The sequence below is a fragment of the Kogia breviceps genome, chromosome 20, assembly GCF_026419965.1.
Source record: "Kogia breviceps isolate mKogBre1 chromosome 20, mKogBre1 haplotype 1, whole genome shotgun sequence".
Lineage (NCBI taxonomy): Eukaryota > Metazoa > Chordata > Mammalia > Artiodactyla > Physeteridae > Kogia > Kogia breviceps.
In genome coordinates, this window is record NC_081329.1 from 11208108 (window position 1) to 11221842 (window position 13735).

General features: G+C 40.8%; 1 protein-coding gene across 4 annotated transcripts in view; it reads left to right on the forward strand.

Annotated features, from left to right (window-relative positions):
• The window catches only part of TRAPPC11 (trafficking protein particle complex subunit 11), a 121883-nt gene that overhangs the window by 104569 nt on the left and 3579 nt on the right, over positions 1-13735 (forward strand). For all 4 annotated transcript variants that reach the window (XM_067022583.1, XM_067022581.1, XM_059049570.2 and 1 more), the window contains 6 exons: positions 2807-2872; positions 2982-3138; positions 3930-4041; positions 7645-7736; positions 8984-9117; positions 10818-10985. In XM_067022583.1, coding sequence (XP_066878684.1) covers positions 2807-2872; positions 2982-3138; positions 3930-4041; positions 7645-7736; positions 8984-9117; positions 10818-10985 — 729 coding nt within the window. The remainder of the gene's footprint in view (positions 1-2806; positions 2873-2981; positions 3139-3929; positions 4042-7644; positions 7737-8983; positions 9118-10817; positions 10986-13735) is intronic.

A 13735-nucleotide genomic window follows, 5' to 3' on the forward strand; every position in this document is an offset into this window, starting at 1 on the left:
ATGAAGAAGGTCTTGTGGGAGGGAGGTCTCCCTTTGTGGAATATTTCTTCTATTAGGAAAAAAGATTCTTATGAACATTAGTTTTTGGTGAGTGCACATTGATGAGGAAGAAATAAGAAAGCTATCAGGTCCAGCAACTCAGAGGCAGCTGCTATTAACTCCTTGATGTATTTCTTATCGTTCTTTTTTGTTTCAGGAGATTGCAGGGTGACGTGTTTTTATATAGACTTAACCACATTGTATTTAATGCTTGTATCCCCTTTTATTAATGGAAAATGATGATATTTGGTATCTTCTTAGTCCTGGAAGTCTTTTCTTAGGAACGGGGTCCTCAGTCCAGCTGAGGAGAAGACCTAGGAATTTGGGGGTTTGTAGTTTGGTCACTGCACAGGGCTGGGCCGCAGGCTGTTTTATAAGTCACTGGGAAGCAAAACCATCCTAAGAGAGTTCAGGAGGATTTCCCAAGTGGGAGGGAGAAAGGCATATAATATACTGTCAAAAATTTCACCAGCCTGGTGTAATTAAAAGACCCTGCTGGTGAACTAGGAGATAAGGGTGCCAGTCTCAGCACTGCCTCCTAAATCCTGAACTCAGGTCAGCCAAGTAACTCCTTTTGACCTCCATCTCCTCATCTGTAAAATAAGAATGTTAAAGTTCTGTGCAGATTTAAGGTCCTAAGCCTTGGATGTTGTTTCTACTTCTGACAATGAAGCTGATGCTAGACTTGGAATGTACTTTGAAATAATTGTTTGCTACCTCGTAACTATCCTGAACTCGAGCGAAACCAGTGTGCTGCTACATCTTTAAGCAATGTTCTCAAGACATGAGATCATCGAGGTACATGCCACTCTTTTAGAGAAGAATGTATTTATTCTTCTATCAGCCAGTCCGTTACCAAGATGAGCTCGTAAGGGACGCTAATTCTGAGGAATAGAAACAGATATTACACAAAAAATGAATTAATTGGTCAAATATGTTTGGAAAATACCGGGTTAAAGGGTGTTAAACAGGTATTTTTACTTCGGGACTTAGCACAGCATTTAAATTTGCTAGTGTGTATTGTGAAGCTTCGCAAAAGGCTGTAATGATTATTTTTCAAAATTATTTTACCCGGGGGCTTCCCTGGTGGCGCAGTGGTTGAGAGTCTGCCTGCCGATGCAGGGGACACGGGTTCGTGCCCCGGTCTGGGAAGATCCCACGTGCCGCGGAGCGGCTGGGCCTGTGAGCCATGGCCGCTGAGCCTGCACGTCTGGAGTCCACAACGGGAGAGGCCGCAACAGTGAGAGGCCCGCGTACCACAAAAAAAAAAAAAAAAAAAAAAAAAAAAAATTATTTTACCCAGGAGGAGGAAGGGTAAGCTGGGACTAAGTGAGAGAGTGGCATGGACTTATATACACACTACCAAATGTAAAATAGCTAGCTAGTGGGAAGCAACCGCATAGCACAGGGAGATCAGCTCGGTGCTTTGTGAGCACCTAGAGGGGTGGGATAGCTTCATAATAACTGAGAGAGGAAATACTTTGAAGCATATAATAGTAATAAAAATGATGTTGGCATTTCACTGAGAGTTTTGTGTGCATTATCTCATTTAATTATCATATCAACCTTGTGAGGACTGTGAGGCTTAAAGAGACCATATACCCTTCCCAAGGGCACATCACGGTGTCCAAGGTCTACATGGCTAGTAAGTATGTATCCAGCCAGGAATAACATACAGATCTATTTGCCCTACAGCCTGAGTTTTAACCCAACATGGTCTTTTTGAAAGGTTTCTCACCAACAGTGTGGGTTGTTTTTTAAAAAGATGTAATAAGCCCACTGTTTGTTTTTTTTTGTTTTTTTTAACATCTTTATTGGAGTGTAATGGCTTACAATGGTGTTGTGTTAGTTTCTGCTTTATAAGCCCACTGTTTTTTGAACAGCCCTGTACAGAGGAGATGGAGTAGGATGGATAAGAGTCCAGGCTCCAGGGTCAGATTTGGTTCAGTTTCTGCCTTTGTCACCTACTAGCTGTGTGACCACTTCATCTTAAAATGGCAGTGATACTGGTGTCTATTTCCTTGAGTTACTATGAGCATTTTATAATATGTGTGCAGTGGTTATAATGCTATGTCATATTACAGTATTATTATTATCATTATCATTATCATTGTTTTAGTTGTCTTGAGTCAAGGTGAGGTAAAGGACTTAGTCAAAAAGAAGACCCGGGTTCTAGGCTTTGCACCACTAGCTTTGTGGCTTAAGGCCAATCATTTAATCTTCTTTAACTTCTGGTTCTTCTTCTGCAAAATGGTGACAATGCCTGCCCTGCCCACTGTTGCTAGATCCTGAGATAAATAACGTATGAGAAAGCACTTTGCGGCGTGAACTGTTACAAAACCATAGGTAATTAAAACTATTAGTCTGCTCTCTACATAGATTCTTACAAATACTACCTAAGGGAAAGATCCTAGCTTCTTAATTTTTAAATTGGAATTATTTATTGATCAGTAATCGATGGTGTTTTGTATGCCTTCTGTTTTTTTTGTGTGTGTGTGTGGTACGCGGGCCTCTCACTGTCGTGGCCTCTCCCATTGCGGAGCACAGGCTCCCGACGCACAGGCTCAGAGGCCACGGCTCACGGGCCCAGCCGCTCCGCGGCATGTGGGATCTTCCCGGACCTGGGCACGAACCCGTGTCTCCTGCATCGGCAGGCGGATTCTCAACCACTGCGCCACCAGGGAAGCCCTGCCTTCTGTTTTTAAAACTTCATTTGTTGTTAAGATTTAGTAAAGCCATTGATCGTGCCCTTTACATTTCCTTGCAGGATGAAACTGTAACAATAGAAACCGTCTTTCCATTTGACGTTGCAGTTAAATTTGTTTCTACAAAGGTACGTCCCTGTGAAGCATACTGGAAATCACTTAGGCTGTAGAAATTAACAGAAAAAAGAAAATGGATTAACTTACTTCCTGACAGACCTTTGTCTCCATCCGTGACAGTTTGAGCACCTGGAAAGGGTTTATGCTGACATCCCCTTCCTGCTGATGACGGACTTGCTGAGCGCCTCCCCCTGGGCCCTCACCATCGTCTCCAGCGAGCTGCAGCTTGCTCCTTCCATGACGCCCGTGGACCAGCTGGAGTCCCAGCTGGACAACGGTGAGAATGCGTCGGATCACCCCCGTAACTAGCAGAAGACAGTAGCGTGTGTGCACGTGTAGGCTGGTGGCGTAAGAGTTGGCTTTCTGCTAAGGAAAGGAATTTGAGACTTATACTCACAAAAAGCAGGTACATTTAGCATTAAGTTAGAATAGCATCATTTACAATTTGTTTGAGTATACCTTATTTTTTAAAAAATCAGATTCTTGATACTGTAAGAAAGTGACTGAAAAATGTACTCGAAGATAAAGTGTTTTTTCATATTTGGATTTTTTATAGATTGTTTTTTATAATTTTTAATTGATGTTTACTGTTGTTTATAATTTGAAATAGGAAAAGATGTTTACCAAAGAAACTTTGGAAAATACAGAAAAGCAGACGATAAGTTTTCTAAATTATCCAACTAAAAACAGTTTATAGAGGCAATATTACCTTTCTGGTTCGGGGTACTTTGGGCTTTTGTATATTTCTCGAGCTGTTAGAGGGAATAAAAATTCGTTTGAATGTTAACCCAAGCACAGTTGTGCTCAACTAGATTATAAGGGCAGATATTGTGAGGGGGAAAAAATCATGAAGTATTCTGAAGACCAAATATAAGTGAGTCATTTTATTTGCTCTGTTTGTCTGTCTCCTTGAAAAAGTCATTTAACATCTCTGAGCCTTAGTTTCCAAGTCTCTATAAATAGTGTATAATTGATAAGGTATTCTTTTTTGTTGTATTACTTGGATGTAAAGCTCTCTTTTTATAGATGAGATCACTACATGAGGATTATGAAGTCTCTTTCTTGTAGTTGTCTTACGGACTGCAGAGAGCGCCAGCGAATGCTTTTGTCTTCGTTGCCCATCTGTTGGAAATGTTGAAGGTGGAGTAGCAACTGGGCATTATATTATCTCCTGGAAGAGGTAAAATTGTATCAGCCCTACCTTTTCTTCATTATCTGTGTTATTCTAATGCCTTTGTTATGTGTCATTGTCATTTATTTATTTATTTTTAATAAATTTATTTCTATTTAGTTTTGGCTGCGTTGGGTCCTCGTTGCTGCACATGGGCTTTCTCTAGTTGCGGCAAGCGGGGCTACTCTTTGTTGTGGTGCACGGGTTTCTCATGACGGTGGCTTCTCTTGTGGCGGAGCGCGGGCTCTAGGCACGCTGGCTTCAGTAGTTGCAGCACGTGGGGTCAGTAGTTGTGGCTCGCGGACTCTAGAGCACAGGCTCAGTAGTTGTGACACACGGGCTTAGTTGTTCCGCGGCATGTGGGACCTTCCCGGATCAGGGCTCGAACCCGTGTCCCCTGCGTCGGCAGGTGGATTCTTAACCACCGCGTCACCAGGGAAGTCCTTGTCATTGTCATTTAATAGTTGAGGGCTGCCCTGGTGGTGCGGTGGTTGAGAGTCCACCTGCCGACGCAGGGGACACGGGTTCGTGCCCTGGTCCGGGAGGATCCCACGTGCTGCGGAGCGGCTGGGCCTGTGAGCCATGGCCTCTGGGCCTGTGCTTCCGGAACCTGTGCTCTGCAACGGGAGAGACCATAACTGTGAGAGGCCCGTGTATCGCAAAAAAAAAAAAGCTGAGAGCTTCTGTCAGCCTGGAGAACAAACTAGAAGTCACATGCTGTCCTTGACCTTTTGTCAAAAACACAAAGATTTAAAAGGATAAACTTTCGTTTGTGTTTGTTACAATTTGTGAACTATTACAGATGCAATTTTAGCCAAATTAATTCTGATGATAGAACCAACCACTAAAAACATTAGGAGAAACTGCCCTTGTTTACAGTCAATAGGATTGTTCGCATAGAAAACCCAAAGGGATCAACAATTACTGGAATTATAAAGAGTCTCAGCAAGGTTGCTGGACAAAACATCAACATACAAAAATCAGTTGGATTTCTGTATATCAGTAATAAACCTCTAGGGAAAATATTTTTTAAATAGGTGTCATTTACATAACAACAAAATGGTAAGATACATAGGAATACATCTAGTAGAAGATGTGCATTACCTTTATGGAGAAAATTATAAAAATTTAAAGCATTAAAGGAAGATCTAAATAAATGGGAGAGATACAAAATAATCTCTGATAGGGTTTGGATAAGATTTAATATTGTAAATTGTTCTATAGATTCAATGCAGTGTCCTTCAGGATCTGAACAGCTTGTTTTGTTTTGTTTTTGTTTTTGTTTTTGTGGAACTTGACACTCTTGATTCTAAAATTTGTATGGAAAGGCAAAAAGGCAGTAATAGTCAAAATATTCCAGAAGAAGTACAACTAGGCAAGGGTACTTGCTCTTCCAGATTCTAAGACTTATTTTAAGTAGTCATCACTATGGTATTGGGTCAGGGAGATGTAAGTAAACCAATGGAACAGAAGAGAGAGTCTAGAAATAGTTCCACAGATCCACACATGGAAATTACATTTCACAGAGGTAGCATTATAGATAAGTAGGGGAAGGAGGAACTGCTTTATAATTGGTGGTAAAGAGTTGGGTATTGACTTGGGAAAAAATGGGATATCTGCTGTACCACTGTATATAAAAATTCCAGGTTTATTAAAGTTTAATTGTAAAAAGCAAAACTTTATTACTTTTAGTAGAAAAATCAGAGAATCAGTTTATGACTTTGGCGTAGGAACGAATTTCTTTAAATAAGACCCGAAAAGTACAAGCCACTAAAATGGATAAATTTGATTTCTTAAAATTGTTTCTCAGTTCATTAGAAAACACCATGAAGAAAGTGAAAAGACAAAATACAAACTGGGAGAAGCTATTTGCAACATCTAAAACTGACAAAGGATTCGAATTCAGATCAAGAACTTCTTCAGATCATAAGAAAAATACAAGTCTCTTAACTGAGAGTTGAGAAAAACACTTGAGTAGGTAGTACAGTGGTCAGAGGAAGCTGGATGTCCAGTAAACATAGGGGGAGAGAAGGTCAGCCTTATAAGTTACCTGAGATTCAGCTGTCCTCCCACTACTCTGAAAAACTAAAAAGGTTAAGCAGTGCAAAGTTTGTCGAGAGGAGGACTATAGATTAGAATAGTTGCTCTGGAAATCTATTTGACAGTACCAGGTAAAGCTGATGGCTGTACCCTGCAGTCCTAGAAAAGATTCAAACACACACAAAGGGGACATGTCTGAGAATGTTCATAGCAGCATTGTTTATGATAGTAAAAAGTTAGAAAATAAATGTCCACCAATAGGAAATTGGATAAATTGTGGCACATTTGTACAATGGAATATTATATACCAGTGAAAATGAGGGAACCAGAGCTATACCTATCAGCCTATTAATACTAAATGAAACAAAGCAACTGCAGAATATGAACAAATTGCGTATATGTGGTATTAGAAAACACGTAAAACATATGTTTCTTAGGGCTATACATATAATTTGGAAAAGCATAAAGAAATACATAGGAATGATAGATAGAAGCCAACTTCAGGCTAGCAGTTACTTCTAGAGTGGAGGTTGGGGGGCTGCAAGTGGGAAGGGGTACACAGGAAGATTCAGCTATGTTCTTATGTTCCCTTAGGCCAGGAGGTAGATGCATGGTATTTCATGTGTTATTTTCTTGGCATGGCTCAATTATTTTATAAGTCTTCAAAGAGTAATTAAGATACTACAAAGGAGAAAGGAAAAATAGGTACTTTTATTTTTAAAAAAAACTAACTTGTCTTTCTTCTCCCCCCCCTTGAATTTACCATATTGATGTTTAGTTTAATTCACATGTTTATAGGAATTAAGACAGCATTTTGAAGGCGCTGCTTAAGTACTCTGCTGTGTTACTATAAAGACATGTATTTCGTAATGGTGTGAGGTTGGGTGTTTTTGCCTGTCAGTGGTTTGCACTGTCGTAATAGCGTCAAGCTGTTCCACCTCTACATACATGCTCTTCTCACGGATTGTCCTCGGCGGTCAGATAGATGGCAGCTGCCCCTGTAGTTCCCACCCTGACTGTACTACAGGGAAAAATATCTGACAGTCTCATAATGTAACTCACTTTGTCTCGGTACTATTGGAATGCCACTGTGTCTACTGGTAGTAAAATATTTTAGTCCTCAGTTTCTCCTGTGCGCCCACAGTGCAGTTTCAGCAGGGCACGTCCAGCGGTCTGGTGCCCACCTGCAGATGGTCCTTGGCGTGAGAAGGGGTTTGTGTCATAATGTAAAGCACCGCACTGCTGCCGACACTGAGAACGTTTTGCTACCAAAACGCTACGTTGAGTGGCGTGCTCATGGTGCAGTTGACTTACACCCTTGACGCAACTCCTTACTTCGTCACTGGGACCAAACAGCAGCCTTGAGTTATAACATTTGTTAATCGGAACTCCTCAAAACAAAGATGGGATTGTAAAAGCTCTTCACAGAACTCCTTCCATTAATAAACTTTTAGAAAAGGGATAATTTATATTTCCTTTGTAATTAGTTGGTGAATATACGTGTTCCCTGGTTTTGATTTACTAAGTTCTCACATGAAATGAGGATTTAAAAGGTACCTTTTTCTTCCGTAGGACTTCAGCCATGGACAGCACTCCTGTCATCAGCACTGCCATCACCCTGCCACACGTGATTGTGGAAAATATCCCTCTCCATGTGAACGCAGGTAACGGCACTCACATTTTATTTGATCAAAAAAATCCAATAAAGGGCTTCCCTGGTGGCGCAGTGGTTGAGAATCCGCCTGCCGATGCAGGAGACACAGGTTCGTGCCCTGGTCCGGGAAGATCCCACATGCCGCGGAGCGGCTGGGCCTGTGAGCCATGGCCGCTGAGCCTGCGCGTCCGCAGCCTGTGCTCCGCAACGGGAGAGGCCACAACAGTGAGAGGCCCGCATACCGCAAAAAAAAAAAAAAAAAAAAAAAAAATCCAATAAGGATTTGTATTTTAGCTTCTAAAATTTTTTTTAACTGTCTATTTTGAAACATGCCCACCATTTATAAAAGTAGATTGTGACCAGTCTTGTTCTATCTATACCTCTACACACTCCTACCCTCGTTATTTTGAAGCAAATCCCAGATACTATGTCATCTGTAAAGATTTCAGTATGCATCTTTAACATTACTGGCTATTTTTCTCAACATGATCACAATACCATTATCATAACTTTAACACTCAGCAATAATTTTGCAATATGATCAGACTCCAGTATTGAAATTTCCCTAGTCGACTCTGAATGTTCTTCAGTGTGTTTTAAGGTCCCTGCGTTGCCGTTCATGGATGTCTAGACTTTTGAAACCTATGGGCAGGCAGACTCCCTCTCCCCGCACTCCCCCGCCACCTCTTCATCACCTCCTCTGCCACCGCCACCTCCTCTCTCGCTTCCTTGGCGTTCATTTGTTAACGAAACTCAGTGCCTACAGCCTGGATTCGCTGATGGCATTGTATCATTTGTTTAAGTGTTTCTCTGTCCCTATGAATTGGTAGTTAGACCTGTTGGCTTGATCAGATTCAGGTTAAAGTTTTTGGCAAGAATATGTCACAGCTCCCGTCAAGGGGCACATAATGTCTGTCATTCCATCTTGAGCCATTATTGATATTAAGGGAAATCTTTTGTAGATTTAAAAAATTATTCCTAAAATATAATTCAGCTCTTGGTAGCCAAGACCCCTATCTAAGTCAAATCAGTTGTAGAAGGAGACTGATTCTTCTTAGCCTGTTTTATCATCGCCCTGTGGCTATTGTTCAATCAGAGAATTTTCTATTTAGCAAGAGTGCAGTGCTGTCTTTAATTCAAATAATCCCATGTCTATAGAATGAGATTTATTTACAAAAAGAACCCATAAATGGTGAGCTGCTTTTTTTTGTTGTTTATTTTTTTAAACCAAGAGTAACGTGTCATCTTTCTCTGCAGATCTGCCGCCATTCGGGCGCGTCAGAGAGTCGTTACCAGTCAAGTATCACCTCCAGAATAAGACTGACTTAGTTCAAGATGTGGAGATTTCTGTGGAGCCCAGTGATGCCTTCATGTTCTCGGGTCTTAAACAGGTACAGGGCATATCTCTTTGGCTTGTTTGTGAAGACACAAAAGTATGGCCAGGAAGTGGAAAGCTGTGCGTTTCGTGTGCAAATGAACGGGTAAGGCCGACTGCGGCCCCTGTTGTTTTGATAGTGGTAAATCTTCAGGCGCTTTTGAAGGTTCACTACAACTTGCTATAGAGCTGGGTTACATGGGCAAAACCCTTTTTGCTTTGAGATCACACATACAGGCTCTTGCTCCGTATCAAACAAGAGTTCACAAATTCTTGGACTACAACAGAATTCCTGAAAATTTAAAAATACCCCTTTTATTACTAATGAGTCTGTGTGTGTGTGTGTGTGTGTGTGTGTGTGTGTGTGTGTGTGTCTTTTAATTTGAGGCCTTGCGGCCTGACTACACAGATCCAAGCTTAATTCCCTTCAGAGCTATCAGTACAGTTTTTAAGAGATTTTGGTCTTGCGTAGAATTTACTTATCTTTGTTTCCTGTAGGCACAATTTTGTTATCTATACATAAAAATAAGTGAGTCAGATGTTTTGATTCATCTATTCAAATCAGGGGTAGAAAAAAGTTCATCAGATTTTTGGGTGGGACATACGCTCTCAGGCAAAACCATGTTGCAGTGAGAATGCTGTCCTCCTCTTCAAAGTGGCGACAGAGGGGGGAGCTCCCTGACGGGCTAGTGGTTAGGATTCTGGGCTTTCTGCCAGGACCCGGGCTCAATCCCTGGTCAGGGAACTGAGGTCCCGCAAGCTGTGCGGTGTGGCCAAAACAAAAACAAAAACTAAACAAAACAAAAGAGAGTGGCAACAGGGACACACCTCAGTGGTCAGTAAGTGCTTTTTATTAACAAGGATGTAATTAGAGCACAAACGTGTTATAACACCCAGTAGCATCCACCCTGACTCACCAGCCATGCCATGACCGGGCATGTCCTGAGTGCTGTGTTTGCTGTTAGATGAAAGTAGAATTACACGTGAAGTATGCTGTAAATCTGTACAGTAATTTAAATTTATAGTATATACCAAATATAATATTAGCTGTAATATGTTGGTTATACACACACATGTATTATCTCTGATGCAACATGCACCTACCTATGTGTACTCATTTGCAAATGAGTAAGCCTTTCTTGATTGTTTTGATCTCTTTCACATATTGACTTAAAAATAATTAGATAATGTAAGATACCAAAAATCTTACCTGTTGGTGTTCTTTCCTAAAGTACAAACACCTTTTCTTCCCCTGAAGTCACTTACCTTATCTCAAAGGTAGAGTCCCTAACACAAAACACAGGAAACAATCTGTTTGTCTCATGTTGACATAATGTTTACAAAGATGCTTTTCTGCACGTTCTCCCATAGCACCCTGTGCCTGTAAAGCCTGCCTTGTCTAAGACACAGGAGATACTGATCCACCCTGTGGTCCCATTGTTAAGCAGGTACAGGTTGCCTTTTAGATGCTGGTAGAAACTGAGAAATCACGCACATGTTTTTATTATGTTTGTTACCTGCATGATCCTGACCTCATTAATTCAGCTGTGTATTTTGGTATCTGGAAGAAGGGATAGGAGAGGGTGTGAATATTTCACCAGAAAGATTTAGGTGTCCTATCATTTGCTAGTAATCTATGGGTGGCGTCGTATAGATGTCGCAAATGTATTTGATATCTATATTTGATCATCTTTCTCTATAACTTTTGTGGTTTAGATTCGATTACGTATCCTCCCTGGCACCGAACAGGAAATGTTGTATAATTTCTACCCTCTGATGGCCGGGTACCAACAGCTGCCATCTCTCAACATCAGCTTGCTCAGGTCTCCCCACTGCACAAATCAACTGCTCAGGCGTTTGATACCCACCAGTATTTTTGTAAAGGTGAGGCTTAGATGTTTCTGCTTTTCAAATTCACTGTCTTGAAAACAAACAAAAGAAGATGTTTTTTCATGTAAACTTCACCAAGTATTTTGAGACTAACAGGATAGGGCTTTGACTGTTACTATATAAATTTGGCAATATTGCTATTCATTTCTATAAAGTTATCATTTTATAGATTTTTTTTTAGATTTCTATTTTATAGATATTTTTAGATCTAATTCCAAAGAATTTTTATTCCGTTGGGTAAAGATTTATCTTTATGGCATCCTTAAACATGGTTTTTCTTTGGCGTTCAGTAAAGTATATTTCTATTTTTGATTTTCTTTTTTTATTTCTTTATTTTAATTTTTTGTTTACTTTTCTAAAGTATGTTTTTAAATTGTAGTTAATTTGTAACTATTTTTAATCAAAATGGATTAACTTTCTGAATACAGTCCCTGAACTTTTCTGATTCTAACTATGTAATACTACTGGGTTTGGGTCTTTTCTGAAAATGATCACCAGTCAGAAACTGTACTCTGGTTTAATGTTTTGATTTTTTAACAGTGATACGATTTCCAGGTTCCTGCAGTAAAGGACTCTGTAGGATTGTTGTCGCTTTGCCTCGGGTTAAGCCACTCTTGATGCCTAAATTAAGGCTGTTTCTCCAGATAGTTCTGGTTTCCCTTGGTAACCAGAGATACATAAACATATATGAATCCTGTGTGTTCTCTTTTTCTATTGTTGTTGTTGTGGGGTTTTTTAATAATTGATAGAGGATCACCCTCTTTTTAAAATTAATTAGTTAATTAATTTATTTATTTTGGGCTGCACTGGGTCTTCGCCGCTGCGTGCGGGCTTTCTCTAGTTCCGGCGAGCGGGGGCTACTCTTCGTTGCAGTGCGTGGGCTTCTCATTGCGGTGGCTTCTCTTTATGTGGAGCACAGGCTCTAAGTGTGTGGGCTTGAGTAGTTGTGGCACGTGGGCTCAGTAGTTGTGGCTCGCGGGCTCTAGAGTGCAGGCTCAGTAGTTGTGGCACATGGGCTTAGTTGCTCCGTGGTACGTGGGATCTTCCCGGACCAGGGCTCGAACCCATGTCCCCTGAACTGGCAGGTGGGTTCTTAACCTCTGCGCCCCCAGGGAAGTCCCTTGTGTGTTCTCTTTTTATTTTAAGTTTAACCCCCATTTTGGATAACAAGTTACAATTTCCTTTTTGGTATCTGTCAGGCTTTGGGGAAGCCTTGTTTATATAATCTGGGATTTGGTAAATTATAAGTTAGCCTGTGGTCATGTATCCGTCGTAATCTTCCCACCTCTTACCTTTCCAGACTTACACAGTTTTGTTGTTGTTGTTTTTTTTTTTTTTGCATCTGCAAAAAAATCATTTTTATTAACCCTCTAAGCTTCTATTCTGTACCATACTTTTATTTTTTATTTTTATTTTTTTAACATCTTTATTGGAGTATAATTGCTTTACAATGGTGTGTTAGTTTCTGCTTTATAACAAAGTGAATCAGCTATACATATACATATATCCTCGTATCTCCTCCCTCTTGCATCTCCTTCCCTCCCACCCTCCCTATCCCACCCCTCTAGGTGGTCACAAAGCACCGAGCTGATCTCCCTGTGCTATGCAGCTGCTTCCCGCTAGCTATCTATTTTACACTTGGTAGTGTATATATGTCCATGCCACTCTCTCACTTGGTCACAGCTTACCCTTCCCCCTCCCCGTGTCCTCAAGTCCATTCTCTACGTCTGCATCTTTATTCCTGTCCTGCCCCTAGATTCTTTAGAACCTTTTTTTTTTTTCAGATTCCATATATATGTGTTAGCATACAGTATTTGTTTTTCTCTTTCTGACTTCACTGTGTATGAGTCTCTAGGTCCATCCGCCTCACTACAAATAATTCAATTTCGTTTCTTTTTATGGCTGAGTAATATTCCATTGTATGTATGTGCCACATCTTCTTAACCCATTCATCTTTTGGTGGACACTTAGGTTGCTTCCATGTCCTGGCTATTGTAAACAGAGCTGCAGTGAACATTTTGGTACATGACTCTTTTTGAGTTATGGTTTTCTCAGGGTAGATGCCCAGTAGTGGGATTGCTGGGTCATATGGTAGTTCTATTTTAGTTTTTTAAGGAAACTCCGTACTGTTCTCCATAGTGGCTGTATCAATGTACATTCCCATCAACAGTGCAAGAGGGTTCCCTTTTATACCATACTCTAAAATTATTATTTTTTAAATCTCATAATTTTGGATCTCCTGTGTTTAAACGGTGGCCTTTTTGTTCTTTTAAGACTTTATTTTTTTTAGAGCAGTTTCAGGTTCACAGCAAAATTGAGAGGAAAGTACAGAGATATCCCATATACCGCCTTCCTGCACACAACAGTGGCTTGTTTCACATTTCCGCCTCCTGACTCTCTAAAGCCACGTCCCTTGCTGTCCTCACTGTCGTGTCTGAGGTCACCCTGCAGGGGAGAGGTCACGACTGGGTTGGGGAGTAGCGGTGGGATAGGTGGCCTCTGATGTCCGTTTAGCTGTTTGACCCTCCGAAGTTTGCTCTTCCTAAACTCAGAAGTATGGCTCTCATCAGCGTGAAAGTACTTATCGATGTACAGACCCGATCCTATTCTAGCCGAACAAACAGAGCTTGTTTGAGATGTGAGAGTTGATCATGTTGAGGTTCCCATCAATTAATCTCTTTCATTCCTTTCCCTGAAGTGCTCAGAACACTCACACTAATCCCAGATAAATCTAGTTCCGTCTT